Source organism: Mustela erminea, chromosome 2, assembly GCF_009829155.1.
Source record: "Mustela erminea isolate mMusErm1 chromosome 2, mMusErm1.Pri, whole genome shotgun sequence".
In the NCBI taxonomy this organism is placed as follows: Eukaryota; Metazoa; Chordata; class Mammalia; order Carnivora; family Mustelidae; genus Mustela; species Mustela erminea.
This window is the reverse complement of record NC_045615.1, coordinates 161149177-161162838: the sequence shown is the minus strand read 5'-3', so window position 1 is coordinate 161162838 and position 13662 is coordinate 161149177. Positions and strand designations below refer to the sequence as shown.

The 13662-nt window shown below is 48.1% G+C and overlaps 1 protein-coding gene across 5 annotated transcripts in view; it reads right to left on the bottom strand.

Annotated features, from left to right (window-relative positions):
* FRAS1 (Fraser extracellular matrix complex subunit 1) overlaps positions 1–13662 on the bottom strand; it is a 416244-nt gene that overhangs the window by 175587 nt on the left and 226995 nt on the right. For all 5 annotated transcript variants that reach the window (XM_032334686.1, XM_032334684.1, XM_032334685.1 and 2 more), the window contains 2 exons: positions 12582–12722; positions 10151–10294 (listed from right to left, as the gene is read on the bottom strand). In XM_032334686.1, coding sequence (XP_032190577.1) covers positions 10151–10294; positions 12582–12722 — 285 coding nt within the window. The remainder of the gene's footprint in view (positions 1–10150; positions 10295–12581; positions 12723–13662) is intronic.

Genomic DNA, 13662 nt, shown 5'->3' with positions numbered 1-13662 from the left:
TTTATGGGGCAGTGACTCCTTCGCTGATAAATAATGACCTATAAAGACATATTTGGACACACAGTGAGTTTTTAATAATGTCCTGTCAGTCGATTGGGTCCTTAACGCAAACACATTAAACGCGTTGGGAAGTGGTTACGATAAGCGGCCCTTGTCTGCTCCTCACCAGGCAACAAGGAAACGGTTTCGCGCCGGAGCTCAGGGCGCTGGAAGTGCGTGTGGGGTCGGAATGCCGACGCCACTTTGAACGTGGACGAGGTCCCGCTTGGGAGCCAGGACAGGAGAAAGCCGGCAAGTAGCATACAGAGGGCGGAGGCGAAAGAAGCCTCTGATGGCTTTGTCCCAGCCCACCCGGGGGGCTCTTGAGACCGTGTGGCCGGTGGCAGTGGCAGGGGGCGGTGGCAGAGGTGAGAGCGAAGCTCCCTGCTGGGTGTCAGTGCCCGTCCCCGAGGCCGGCAAGGGGTCACGAGGCCGTCCGTGCACGTCAGAGCCTCCACCTAGTCTTCCAGCAGCTTCTGCTTTGCTCTCGCTGGACCCCCAGTACAGGAAAACCTTCCCTTCAGTGAACGGGTCTGGCTCTCCGTTGGGTGTGAGGCAGCACGGAAGCCTCCGGAGGACACAGAGCCTCGAGTCAGCCGCGGCACCTTCCCGTGCGAAGCTCAGGACAGGGTCTGCCGGAGGGAGCCGCGCCGGAGAGGCCACGGGTGCCTGGGGACGGCCGGAGACGACTTTATCCAAAGAGAATCAGAGGGACTGGAGCGTGGCGAGGTGGGGCAGTGCGCCCCGTGACTAGCGCAGGGAGGAGGCCGGGAGCTCCGCGTCGGGGATTCTGCGCCTGGAAAACCGGCCAGGGCTGCACGAGAATCCCAGAGAGAAGGGAAGGCCCTGGTGGGTTGAGGGACACGAAGACGGGGCTTGCGGGCGAGGAGTTCCTGTGGGGGAGCTGTCGGGAGGCAGACAGGTAGAGACGCGGGGACGACTGTCCCAGGTGCGCGCCGCGGGGACGCGGTGGGGACGCCATGGGGACCCCACGGAGAAAACGGAAAGAAGGGCTGGTTGGCGGCGTGAGTCATGCACCTGGGAAAGGAGCTGGGTGGGGGCAGGGAAGGAACGACCAGGAAAACGGACAGGCAAGACCTGTTCGCTCCGAAGCGGACGGGCCTCAGGCTCCGGCTGCAGAAGGAGAAGCCAGGGTAGGGGCGCCTTCCTCAGAGGCAGGCATGAGGACAAAGGGGCATCGCAAAGAGGAAGCAGAGCCCTTGAGGAGAAAAGGTGAGGAAGTGTTTTGTCGGTTTTTATCAGGTTATGCCGTTCTTCCGAATGAGAACGAAAGTGCGGGTGTAACCGGATCTGAGGGAGGGAGGCCTGAGGTGAGGGAAGGGACAGGATGGGCCCATGACAAAGCCTGGAAAGGAGCTATAAAGAACAGGACTGACAAGAAGCAGAGAAGGTCTTCCTGGAACTAGATCAGGGCCCGGAAGCCGGTGACACGCTCAGCCGTGGGCCCTCTGCCTCGGCGCGGCCTCCTGCCTGGCGCTCCTCCTCGCTAGCTGCGAAACGTCAAGTAGGTTGCTTAATGTCAATCTCTGCCTTCTGGGTTAAGAAATGGACATACTACTAATCACAGGACAGACCTCCAAGGGTTGCGGTCAAGATTAAATGAGATAATATATGTGAGGAGCTGGCACGTACTCAATGCTCAATAAACACTAGCCATTATCCCGTCTCTGCAGAAGGCCCCGTCAGAACGGACACTGGTCTACTGATCGTCATGCCCACGTCTAAGTCACCCTTTCTGCCTACAGCATGTAAACCACAGAGATTTACACGTGCGGAAGAAACGTAGATAGGTACAGCCTTAGCAATTTTGCCATCTTTAGTACTGAGAGGATCACCTGTGGGTCTAAATTCAGTTGTGTTCTTTACGCAAGACTTGCAGTTCTGACAAAGACAACGGCCATCCTGACTTCACGGGGAGCCCCGCCGGGCTGCAAGCTTGGAAGCAAGGTCTCTCTGTGAGGTAATATATTGTTTAGGAAAAGTCATATGAAGGAGAACTCTACAAGTTCTTCTTCTTTTTTTTTTTTTTTAATTTAGGAAGGTACAATTTAAGCATAGGTCCTGTTCTTTTTTTTCTGGGAGGTAAAGAAAAGAAACACCTTGGACTACTCAATCATCCTTCAACAGACAGCGTGGTCTCTTAAATAAAACACAGATTGGGAGAATGAGGAGGAGACAATCGCTGAACGTTCTGGAGAGAGACTGGATATGCAGTTCACAGTTCAAGCAGTAGGAGACAGGGTGACAAGTTGAGGAATAAGAGAAGAAAGTACATTGTCAAAAAAGAAGATAAGGGAAATAAAGTAGCAAGTGTTTAAAGAAAAAAAGACACTAGAAAATTGAAAAAATCTAGAGATAGAAGAGTTGGACCAGATGGGATAAAGTGAGGAGTGAACAAGAAAGAGATAAGAAGCAAGAAATGGGTCACACTAGGAAAGATCCTTGCTATAATGACCATGCGAAGCATTAGAAGGGGATTAGAGTGGCCCCTGAGATGCCAAGTTCCAGGGACTCAATTACGCAGCCTTCCTTGATCACCATCTATGCGCCAGTCACGGGACTGAGAATCCCCCCGGAGTGAAAATTCCCGTCTCTATAGGAAAGTTTCTGGGCACGAGCAAATGAAAAGATAAAGGAGAATAGGTTTTGAAAAGTATAAAACTCCACAAACACACCAGTGTTACTATTACCAATACCACGAGAACCAGACCCGGTCCCAGCTGGAGCCTTGGGTCTCACACTCAACCTCCGGTGGGCCAAGCAGGAAATCCAGTCCCTGCTGATAACTGCCCAGGCCCACAACAGAAAAATGGCCACTCCACTGAAGTTATACAAATATACTGGAATGCCAGTTGGCCATGAAAAATGACAATAATGCAGATTCTTCCAATATTTGCCAACACACGGAAATGTATAAATTAAGTGATATTTAGAGAAATGAACAAAGAAATACATAGGTGTTGACTGCAACTGTTAAAGCTGCGTGTGTCGGGCGCCTGGGTGGCTCAGTGGGTTAAGCCGCTGCCTTCGGCTCAGGTCATGATTTCAGGGTCCTGGGATCGAGCCCCACATCGGGCTCTCTGTTCAGCGGGGAGCCTGCTTCTCTCTCTCTCTCTCTGCCTGCCTCTCTGCCTACTTGTGATCTCTCTGTGTCAAATAAATAAATAAATAAATAAAATCTTAAAAAAAAAAATAAAGCTGCGTGTGTCTAGCCACTGAAAAAGATTAAAGTAAGTGCAGAATGATATAAATTATTAAAATTCAGTGTACATTAGTGTTTTTCTTTAAAGGTTATGTATTTAATGATGATACATATGATAATAACACACAGCAGCCTAAAACAGCTGCCTTCACATTTGAAACAGACTAGCAAGTTCTTGCAACTTTTCCCAACAAGGCTCTCCAAGGCATTTTGTCATGCCAGTCTCTTTTAATCTGTCAATCAAAAAATTGTTCTTGAGTGCCTGTTGTTAGAATCAACTATATTTATCATTGTAGAGTACAACAAAATGGCTGTATCTGGAATCACACTGTCTAGGTTCAAACCTGGGCTCTGTCTTCCAACTTTCATCACTTTGAGCATGTTAGTTATTCTGTGTTTCAGTTCCTTCCTATGTCACATCACTGTTAATATTAAATGCTTTGGAGGATCACTGTTAATCTTAAATGGCAAAATAAAAAAAAAAATAAAATCTTGCCCTTTGCACCAACATGGACACAACTAGAGGGTATTACACGAAGCAAAATAAGTCAATCAGAGAAAGACAATTATATGATTTCACTCATATGTGGAATTTAAGAAACAAAACAGAGGCTCATAGGGGAAGGAGGAAAAATAAAGTAAGATGAAATCAGAAAGCGAGACAAACCATAACCCTAACTATAGGGAACAAGCTGGTGGTTCCTGGAGGGAAGAGGGTGGGGAGAATGGGGTAAGTGGGTGATACACATCAAGGAGGGCAGCTGATGCAGTGGCAGTGGGTGTTCGATGCGACCGATGAGTCCCTAAACTCTACCTCTGAAACTAATGATACGCTGTATGTTAATTCACTGAATTTAAATTTAAAAAATATCAAATGGCTAAATGCATTCAAAGCAATTAGCACAGTGCTTGTCATACACTAAGCCCTCAGAAGAGTCACCTGTTGTTAGACGCCACGAAGAGATCACTCACAGGGAGTATGGGCTAGTCAATGCCAAGTACTAGGTCATTGGTAGAAACATGCAGCACACTCGGAATTACCACCTGGGAGATGCCAAGAGGAAGCTGGCCCTGGAAGGGAAGGCATCTGAGCCAGGCCACAGGGAATGGATGAGCAGGATTCTGACGATCAAAATAAGGTAGGAGCTGCTCTACATTGATCGTGTGCGCCTCCCGCCTTCCGCACAGCTCGAGGCCGCGGGAGCAGCTCCAGCGAGGGGGCGAGCTGTGCTGACGCACCTGCCCCCACACAGAAGCTGCTGTAGAACAGAGCTGGCTCCCACCTCTGGCTCCAAGTCCCCGTGTGTGGAGGCAGACAGCTGGGATGCTGGCTCACCCGGGGCTCCTTCCCAGCTTCTTCTTTATGTTCAACTCCAACTGGGGTTTTCACTGCTCGATGTTGTGTTTGAATCGGCACGTTGCAAAATGAGCATGTGTTGCTCTTTTAATTTTACATTTCAACGTTTCCACCATTTTTTAGGGCCCCCTCTTTCAGAAATGATGCAACAGGTGGGAAAAACCATGGAAAAGACTTAGACGTTTTTCTTCTTATGATTTAGAAGAAAAATGTTAACAGGTTTGCTAATCCGTCAACACATGGCTTCACTCGGGTTCAGAGAGCAAATACTTCTCAGACCCAGCACCGGGAGAGAAGTACTGATTACTCTCCCGTACTCTTCAACAAGCAAGAGAGTGGCAAACCCACGCCTTCTTGGTGACCCTCTGCTCGCCCAGAGGAAGGAGGGAAGAGAGAAGGAAGGAATGAATGGAAGGAAATCCATAATCTGAGTACGGGCTCATTATTGTATCTTACCTATTAGGGAGTACCAATAAATTGTAAATATATTAAAATCATGGCAGGGCTTCCCAAAGATTGTTCTCCAAACCACTGCTGAGCTCTGAGAGGCTCTAGCAAATAAAGGGGAGGGTCTACAATGGAATGTTCGAGAAATGATGTTCAGTCTCATTCATCTTAGAGATTCACGATGCCCATGTGCCTGCTGAGTGTTCTAAGTTCTGCAATAAAGAAAGGTGCTTAACTTTATTTACCTGACAGTTTCCCAAATTTATTGAGCCAGAATCTTTTTCGCATACAAGAATCTATTAACCGTTGCTTAAAACTCGAGTCCTGTGGAATACAATATGAAAATGCACAGAATAATATTGCTTTACTAACACGTGTCTTCTTTTGCTTATGTTCTGGTGTAGATTTATAAACAAATGAGCATTAAAAAATTACAGCATAAACACAATTTAATCTTCCAGGGTGCTACAACCCTGACCAATCAGCTGTTTACAATGTCCCGTCTTCCACCCGCTACTGCCAGCATCACCTGCTTATCTATAGAAGAACTCAGAAGTACAGCCGTCCCATTAGGCATTCCCCAAATCCCAATGCATTTCTTAATGCATCTGCATTTGGACACTTCCCCTCATGTTTTCTTTTTAATTTTCACCCTCTCCTATGACGAGGGGAAAGATTTTAGCTGAGAAAGACGAGTGGAGAAAGCACCCCGGGCTTTGGAACTCGGGGAGAATGCTGGTTAGGCATGGGCAAAATATAAACCACCACAACAAAAATCTTTGAAGACGCAGCCTGGCTTTCCACAGCACTTAGCCACGCCTGCTGCGAGCGGTCCACTCCTGCCTCTCCCTCGATACACTTATCTTTGTTGAAAACCTTCAGCCCTGGCCTAAATCTCACAAACTATATTTGCTTTGATAAACGTGGAAGAAAGAACCGCACACATACGACATCTCCATACGTGATAACACATTGAGGTTTTTGGACCTGTTCCCAGGATACGTTTATTCTTGTCTGTGTGATAGATTAGATGTAATTTTCTTTCTTAAACAGCTAAGTGCAATTAAGAGGTCTCCGACGATGATCTTAGGTACAGCTCAGCTAGAGTGTAAATCCTGTGCGTGAATCCTACCACCCTGCAAAGCTCACGCAGGACAGAGGGAACAGGGAGCGTCCTTCTCCAGGGGCTAGAATTTCCGCAGGCTGATGAGCACGCATTCCACTGACGGCCCGGCACGGGATGGATTATCTCCTGCCCTCTCTATCATCACAGCGCTCCTCCTAACACCTTCCTGAGTTTAGATAAAAGTCCCTGAAATGTTCCAGGAGGTTAACCATGACCTGACTTAAGTAACACTTGAGTTACAAAAATGTTCCAGGAATTTAGGTTCAGGGTAAAATGGAAATAGCAGATGAGCTCCCAGTGGTGACAGAAAGAAACTATGTTCACTTAGACCTTCCACCTCTTCCCGGACAGCTATCCCTAGTTGTCCAATGGTCACCCCAAAGTCAATTTGTCCAGTTCAAACACATCATCTCCAAGTAAGTAGTACTCCCACTCCTCAAACTTATTTGCCCAGAAACCTTGAAATCATCCCCCAAACTCCCTTTCTTTTAGTCCCCTGAGCTGAAACATTGCCCGGCTGTTGCTTCCATCAGGCTGAACCATATGAAATTGCCACTACTTGATCATTTGTGCACGCAAAATAGCAATGTCACACAGGCCAACCTGACACAGAGTTAATTCTCAGTGGAGCCACCCCCCCCCCTTCCCTGATCCCCTCAGCTACTGTCTCATTAAAGGCTTCAGCTCTCACCTGAATTCTTGCAACCACCTCCTAAGGACCTTCTGTCCGTCTTGTCTTCTTCCACACAATCTTCTATGGATCTTTCTTTTCACAGAAATGCAACCATGACACTCCCCTACATAAAAACCTCCAAGAGACCTCCGCAGTCTTGATGACAGAGTACATTCTCCTTAAACAGAATGCACAAGGTGGCCTTTCTGACCTGACCCTCCTTCCTTCTGCTCTAGGTACCACCACTCCCACACTCAGAGCTGGCGTTCTGCTTACTTCTTTGTTGGTGCCTGAACAGAGAGTATTCTTTGGCCCACTTTCTGGAATGTTCTTCCTTCCAAATTTGCTTCAAACCCCTCTGCTACTTACTTATCTTTCAAAATCACCTCCATTACAACACGCTCCGGAAGGCCGTCACTACTCACCCCACCACACACACCCAGTGGGGATTAGGGTCCTGTCCCACAGGTTCATCTCATACCCACAGCACTACCACATTCAACACGCATGTCCTTCTCCCACTACGTGGTATGTTTCCTAAATGCAAGCACCACACCTCATTCCTCTGGGCGCCCCCAGAGCCCAGCACAGTGCCCAGCATGGACTGCGTTTGATGAAGCTGTAAAGGAATGAATTCATGACAACGCCACGGAGAGAAGTGCGAGGCGTTTGGAAGGGGCGTACGTTAACTGGAAAGGTAAACTCTGGAGTCCGTGCACTTCTTTGAAAGACCAACCATTGAAATTGCTGGTCAGATTTTTCTGTAACAGACATACACCCCCAATGTCTATTCAACAAAGAATTCCAAGCACCACACAATGGTGACCTTTCTTAAAACCTTTATTTAGTAAACCTAATTCCCAGGACAGCCAAGGTTTGTCCCTTTCAGCCAATTTTAGTGGGAATTCTTTTAGGGCTGAGGATTCCCAGCGTCATTTAGCTTAGTGCCTTGATTCTTTATTCTAACGGTCGCCTATTAGCCTTAAAAAATTAATGTGACTCCCAATCACCTAATTTACTATCAAAGAGGGCTCTGGACATTGGCGAGAACAGAGCTCATTAAAAATTAAACATTTCCAATCTCCTTATATAAACATTTACTTATAAAATATGCCCCAGCATAAAATTTTTAGGGTCCACATACAGAACAGGTTGGAAATAGAAAAACCATCATGAAGGTCCACCCTTCTAACTCCTCTGACTACAGCCTCTCCCCGCTCTGGTCCGTCTTCCATAGACAGGCAGACTTCCTGCAGTACCACACCCTCAGTCACGTCAGGCCCCTCCCAAACTGTCATGGCCTTATCGCCCACAAGATTCAGTTCAAACTTTTTGACCTAGAACTTTGGGCACTCTGTACCCTGGCTCCAACTTAAATTTCCCAACCATTTCATCTAATATGTCTTAACAGAAACCACGCTCTTCAGCCAGGCTGGACCACTCACTAGCTGTGAAGGATCCATTTATTCCACCCGTCTGGCCTGTCTCCTGGGGAGCCACACCCAGAAAGCCTGCCTACCCTCCCTCTCGGGCCCACCAAATCCTCCTGACTCTTCAGGAAGAACCCTAGCTTCCACCTTCTCCACGATGCTCTTCATATCTTTCTCTTCTCCCTTCCTGAACTCCTACAAGCCATACTGCCTGTTGGTGCTACTATCCATAGGTTGCTCTGTACTATTTGTTAACTGCAATTGTGTTTTGGTTCATCTCCTTAAGTAGCATGAGAGAGCTCTGTGTCCCCTCAAATCACAACTCAGCACCTTGTAGGTTCTATGTAAATACCTGCAAATGTACTTAAACCATGAGGACCTCTCAGTTCTCATGGTAGCTGCCCCTTCGTACCCTGACATAAGAAGTAGTCACTGAACTCAAGCTCACCAACTACAAAAACAGTCATCCCCTGACATTCCCAGACTTCTCTTTAAGGGTATGCTCTATGCCTCCAATTTGCCCACTTCCCAAGTCAGTCCTGACTACAAGTGGCAGTACTGGCAAGAGGCTCACACCCTACAGCGGTGGGCTTCCCCATTAGTCTCAAGGCTGTTGTCTCTGAGCTTCTACTTTTCATTGCCCCTAAAATGTTTGCAGTCTTTGCCGTTGGGTTTTACCCTGAATCCCAGCATCTTTTGGGCTGTAGCCCTGCTCTGGACAATTCAATCTTCCTATGGTATAGACCTTGGACCCCAATGTCATCAGCTAAGGTCATGTGCAAAAAGGAATGGGTCACCCTGGGCCATGGCACTACCAGCCACACCTGGAGGACTGTCATTGACTTCCTGTGTCCCCACCCACCAAATGGACAACTGAGTCCCAGACTGACTGTGCTTGCTCCATACTACGGTCTAGACAACTGACCGTACCTTGCCCTGTCCAGAGACAAGGCCTACAGACAGATCAACTTCTCCAACATGAAACTGACCCGATCCTAGCTTTTTCGCCCTTCCCAGTGGCTTCTACAACGCCTCCCAGTCAAGCCCTTCGGAGCTGTGACAAAAGCTGCTGCAAGCAAATCTCTTCAAGTTTCTCCTACAATATGGAGAAGTGAGTCAAGAAATATGTAATAACCCACTCATCTGTAAATTCTCTCTAGACTAAAGCTTTTTGAGGGCAGGGTCATTGTCTCATTCACTTTTCTTTTTTTTCTTTCTTTCCTTTTTTGGTTTTCTGAGCATCTGGCCATGAGTAGACACTCAAAGATGTTTGTTGCATGAATGGATGGATGAACACAGAACACTATGTGGCTTTTTCATCATTACCCAAATTTCAGGCTACCTTCCTAATATATACCTCTTTGAAATCGGGAGCTCTAAAATGAGGAGGAAAAACCCCATCTCCTGAGACAGCTGACTTATTTTTAGGCTCACCTCCCTAAATGTTTGTGCCTAGGGCTGATGGCGAAAGTTCTCCAGAGCAAGAGGCAGAACACAATGTAGACCAGAGGGAGAGAGTCTCCGGAGGGGGCAAAGCCACGCGTTGCTGTCTCAAGCTGAAGTACACCACGTGCATGTGAGGTACCATCAACACTTTAGTCTCCATTAATACGAGGTTCTGAATTGTTTCAGGAAGTTCAAGAGCGTTATCAGAGGATTCCATTTGAATCTACAAATATCTAATGAATGTCTCATAGGAAGCCGTAAAGTGAGTTACCAGACATGAGGCAGATGCCTCCCAAAAAGGAGCTCTTCATCCAATGGCAGACGACAAATAGAGCCATCGTAAGCCTGCCACAGAGAAGCCCAGCCTCCGGCTAGTGGTTTCCACGACTACGAAGGAGCTCACACTCACCGGTGCAGTACCCCACCAGGTTGAGGAACTGCTCTTCCTTGCAGCTGGTCCTGCAGCTCCCACCAGCAAGAGTGACATGAGGGTGACAGGAAGTGCAGTCAGCTTCCGACGGGCCGTGGCACTGCCTGCAGGTGGGGTGGCATTCTGGGGAGAGAAACAAAAGCCAGGATTGGAATCCGCCGCTCGGCGTGTGAATACATGCATGCGGTACGTAGGCCCACCACAAATGACAAGAGGAGCAGCCTGCAGACACCAAACATCTTTTGAAGATTCCTGAGCAAGCCTGGCCTACCCTGAGGCCCAGGCAGAAGACGACATTTCTGGTGTCAGTGAAGAGACTGTCCATGAACAGAACATGGAATCTAGAACCATAAAAATTCGAGAAATTGGCCACACATTCCAGAGGGCCCAGCATAACCATCCCAACGCAGGTGAGTGAGAAGTTCAGATCAAGGTCACAAAGCAGGAAGGCGAGTGGTAAGACTCTCTCCTTCTTGTTGAAATACTCGTGTGATTCAAAGAGCTGGACAGGGAGCAGAAGGAGACCTTTGGCTTCTCAGAATTCCTGGCAGGCAGAGGGGCCCCACGCGGCCAGGAGCACCAGTACTCCTCGCCGGAGTCCGGACGCCGGCCGTGCCCTCCATCCAGGCCTCCGCTTGGAGCCCGTGTCAGCGGCGACACTGGATTAAAATACAGAGAGCAGAATGTCCACTTCTTGGACATTATCCTGAGCCAGGTTTGAAGTCAAAGCTCTGCTTCCCCAGAAAAAGCACCATGTACTAAGGGGCACCACCCTGAAGACAAGTAAGTCCCAGAGGGCGCAGCGGTAAACACCGGTGTGCAAGGAGTAGAAGCAGGTTGCCACTGCGCCGGTGTCGCCGAAGTACGCGGCGGGAGCGGGTGCCTGGGAGGGGGAGAAGGGTTCCTCTGCCAAGGACGAGGAGGTCGAAGCCTGTCTGATTCCACGAGGAGGGCAGGGGAGGGACCGGAGCTGGGCAGAGCTTGCTGGAACCAATGACAAAGAATTCCCTTCTGGCACAGAGCTGGTGGAAAGCAACGGCACTGATTTCAAGTACAGTCAGCTGCCTCTCACTTCTTCTGGCGAGAGGCCAAAGGGAGATAAGAAGTTATGGAGAAAGAAAAAAAAAACCCGCACAAAAAATAAAGCAAGTAAGAAAAGGCACTACTGATAAGAAAGCCAGCACCTTCTGCATTCCTGAGGCTCTTACCCTGGAAAATGCCTGTCCAGAAGACACGCGAGTTCTTGGGATGATTTCCACCTCCCAGTTCTTCCTCCCTGCCGGACTTCCAGTGACCGGGGCGCCCTGCCTACTCAGGACACTGGCCATCTGCCGGCTGCAGGCGGGCAGAGGCATACACAGAGGAGAGCTAGAGCTACTCAGACTTAACCCCTCAGCAGCTTCACACACAGGACAACCAGCTGGGCTAGGATGAGGGCACGCAAGGACAGACCACAGTCTTCAAGGACAACCCCAACCCCGAAGAAACCAGGAACATTCCCCCTGAGCCTGATACAGTATTTACAGAAAAGCGACCCATCCAGAGCCTAGAGAGATGAAGAATGGACTTGGAAAAAGAAAATTCCGGAAGAAATATAATACTGATCTTGAGTCGTCTACGCTTCTGTTTACATTGGATTTCCTCTTTGAAGTTTGAGGCTTAGGTGAACCTAACGAGTATTAATTTATTTAAAAAATATTTTGTGTACTTAAAACTACACATTTCCTGACTCCAGAAATACATGTCATACAATTTTATAACAATTGGCTTTTTCCTATAAGTGGGCCTCAACGGTCTATTTTTAGAAATAAAATAGTAATGATGATAGAATGTGTTTTGTCTTATCTTTTCTTCTGTAGATACAAGAAAACACAGCGCTACAATAGGGTGCTTAAATTTTAGTATTTTGTCAATTCCAATAAAACGGTGAACTAATCTCAACTAGTAATTTCTAGAATCTCTGTCACCGAAGTATAAAGATGTCATCAAAAACATATTGGACCGACACATCAAAGATAAAAATAAATATCACTCCCTGCTGTTGCTCTTAGGCTGTAGCCGGGATCAGTGGGGCTGAGAACTACCGAGTTAATGCCAAGTGCCTGGTCCTACACAGATGCCCTAGAGCCTGCGCATAGTAGCTTGTCTCCGTGATGAACCCCATCGAGTCCATCGCTCCCTGTATGCACCGGGAAAAGCTGACTCCAATTTTTCGCTTCGTCCATACTCCCCTATTGGAAGAGCAGAACTTCACTTGTTCCCCTCCCCCCTCCCCTAACACATTCAAGACGAGGATTTACAGCCCAACCCTGGTCCCCTGGTATAACCACATTTTTAAGGACAGAGTCTGGCTGCTGACCAAGACGCAACGATGGCACAGGGAACCTGCCCCAGCATGTTACACACTTACCGGAGCACCTGCCTTCCTGGTTAAAGTAACTGTCTGGGCACCGGGAGAGACACTGGCCGTCCAACAGCACTTGGGAAGGCCGGCAGGCTGTGCAGTTCCGTGGGCTCTTCCCAGCACACCTGAAACAGGACTGGTGGCAAGCTGCAAGACAGAGGACAAAGCAGAAGAGACCGTCAGGAAAGTCACCGTGGGACGAACGCAGCAGCTCCCTCTCCTGTTGACATTTCTGGGTCGGAATAAGTTGTGCACGTCGGTTTCGTTCTTCCCAAGGACAGGGCACACAGCTCACACACTTCTTTCTAAAGGCCGTATCCTGCAAAGCAAGCATCTGTGGGACCCAGATTAAGAAAGGCACAAATGCCACGAAGCAGAAATAACCATTTGCACAGTCATACGTTTCTTTCTTCTCAGGTTCCATTGTCGGAGAATGTCAAACCAAGAGACCAGGAAGCCATAAAGCAGGTGTCCTTCCGGCAGGACAGCTCCTCCTCGATCAGGAGGCAACAGACTGTTACCAGGCTGCTCTAATTACAGAGACCAGTGTTGGAAGCTGTACTGACTCACAAAGGTTTACATGGTGCCTACTCTCTATTAGCGGTGGGACAGACACAGGTGAGAAAAACCGTCCAACATTCTGAGCGGCTCAAACCTGCTGCGCCAACAGACACACAAGCAAGTCACCAGAATCGTAGAGGGAGTGAGAGCATCACATCGCAATTCTCTGTGGCCTCGACTAATTCATGTAAGTTCTCAAGATTCCTACTGCCTCGTGTATAAAATGAGTATAAAGTGTACATAATACGTGAGGTGTGGTGAACACCAGTTGGGTTTGATACATGCAAAGTGTAAAGTTCTTAGGACAGTTCTGAGTACACTGTAAGGACTTAATAAATCTTAGCGGTAATTATTACCTTCAAGTGCTAGGATACAAGTACCCACAGGTGTAAGAAGGAATGTGGGAGCAAAGAGAAAGCAGACCTTTCTGCTTCCCTACATCAGATCTTTAAAATAAAGGGGATATTCTCCTCAGTTCCCACAGGGGGACGGTGTATTAATCACGCCTTTTTATTTTCTGTATTTC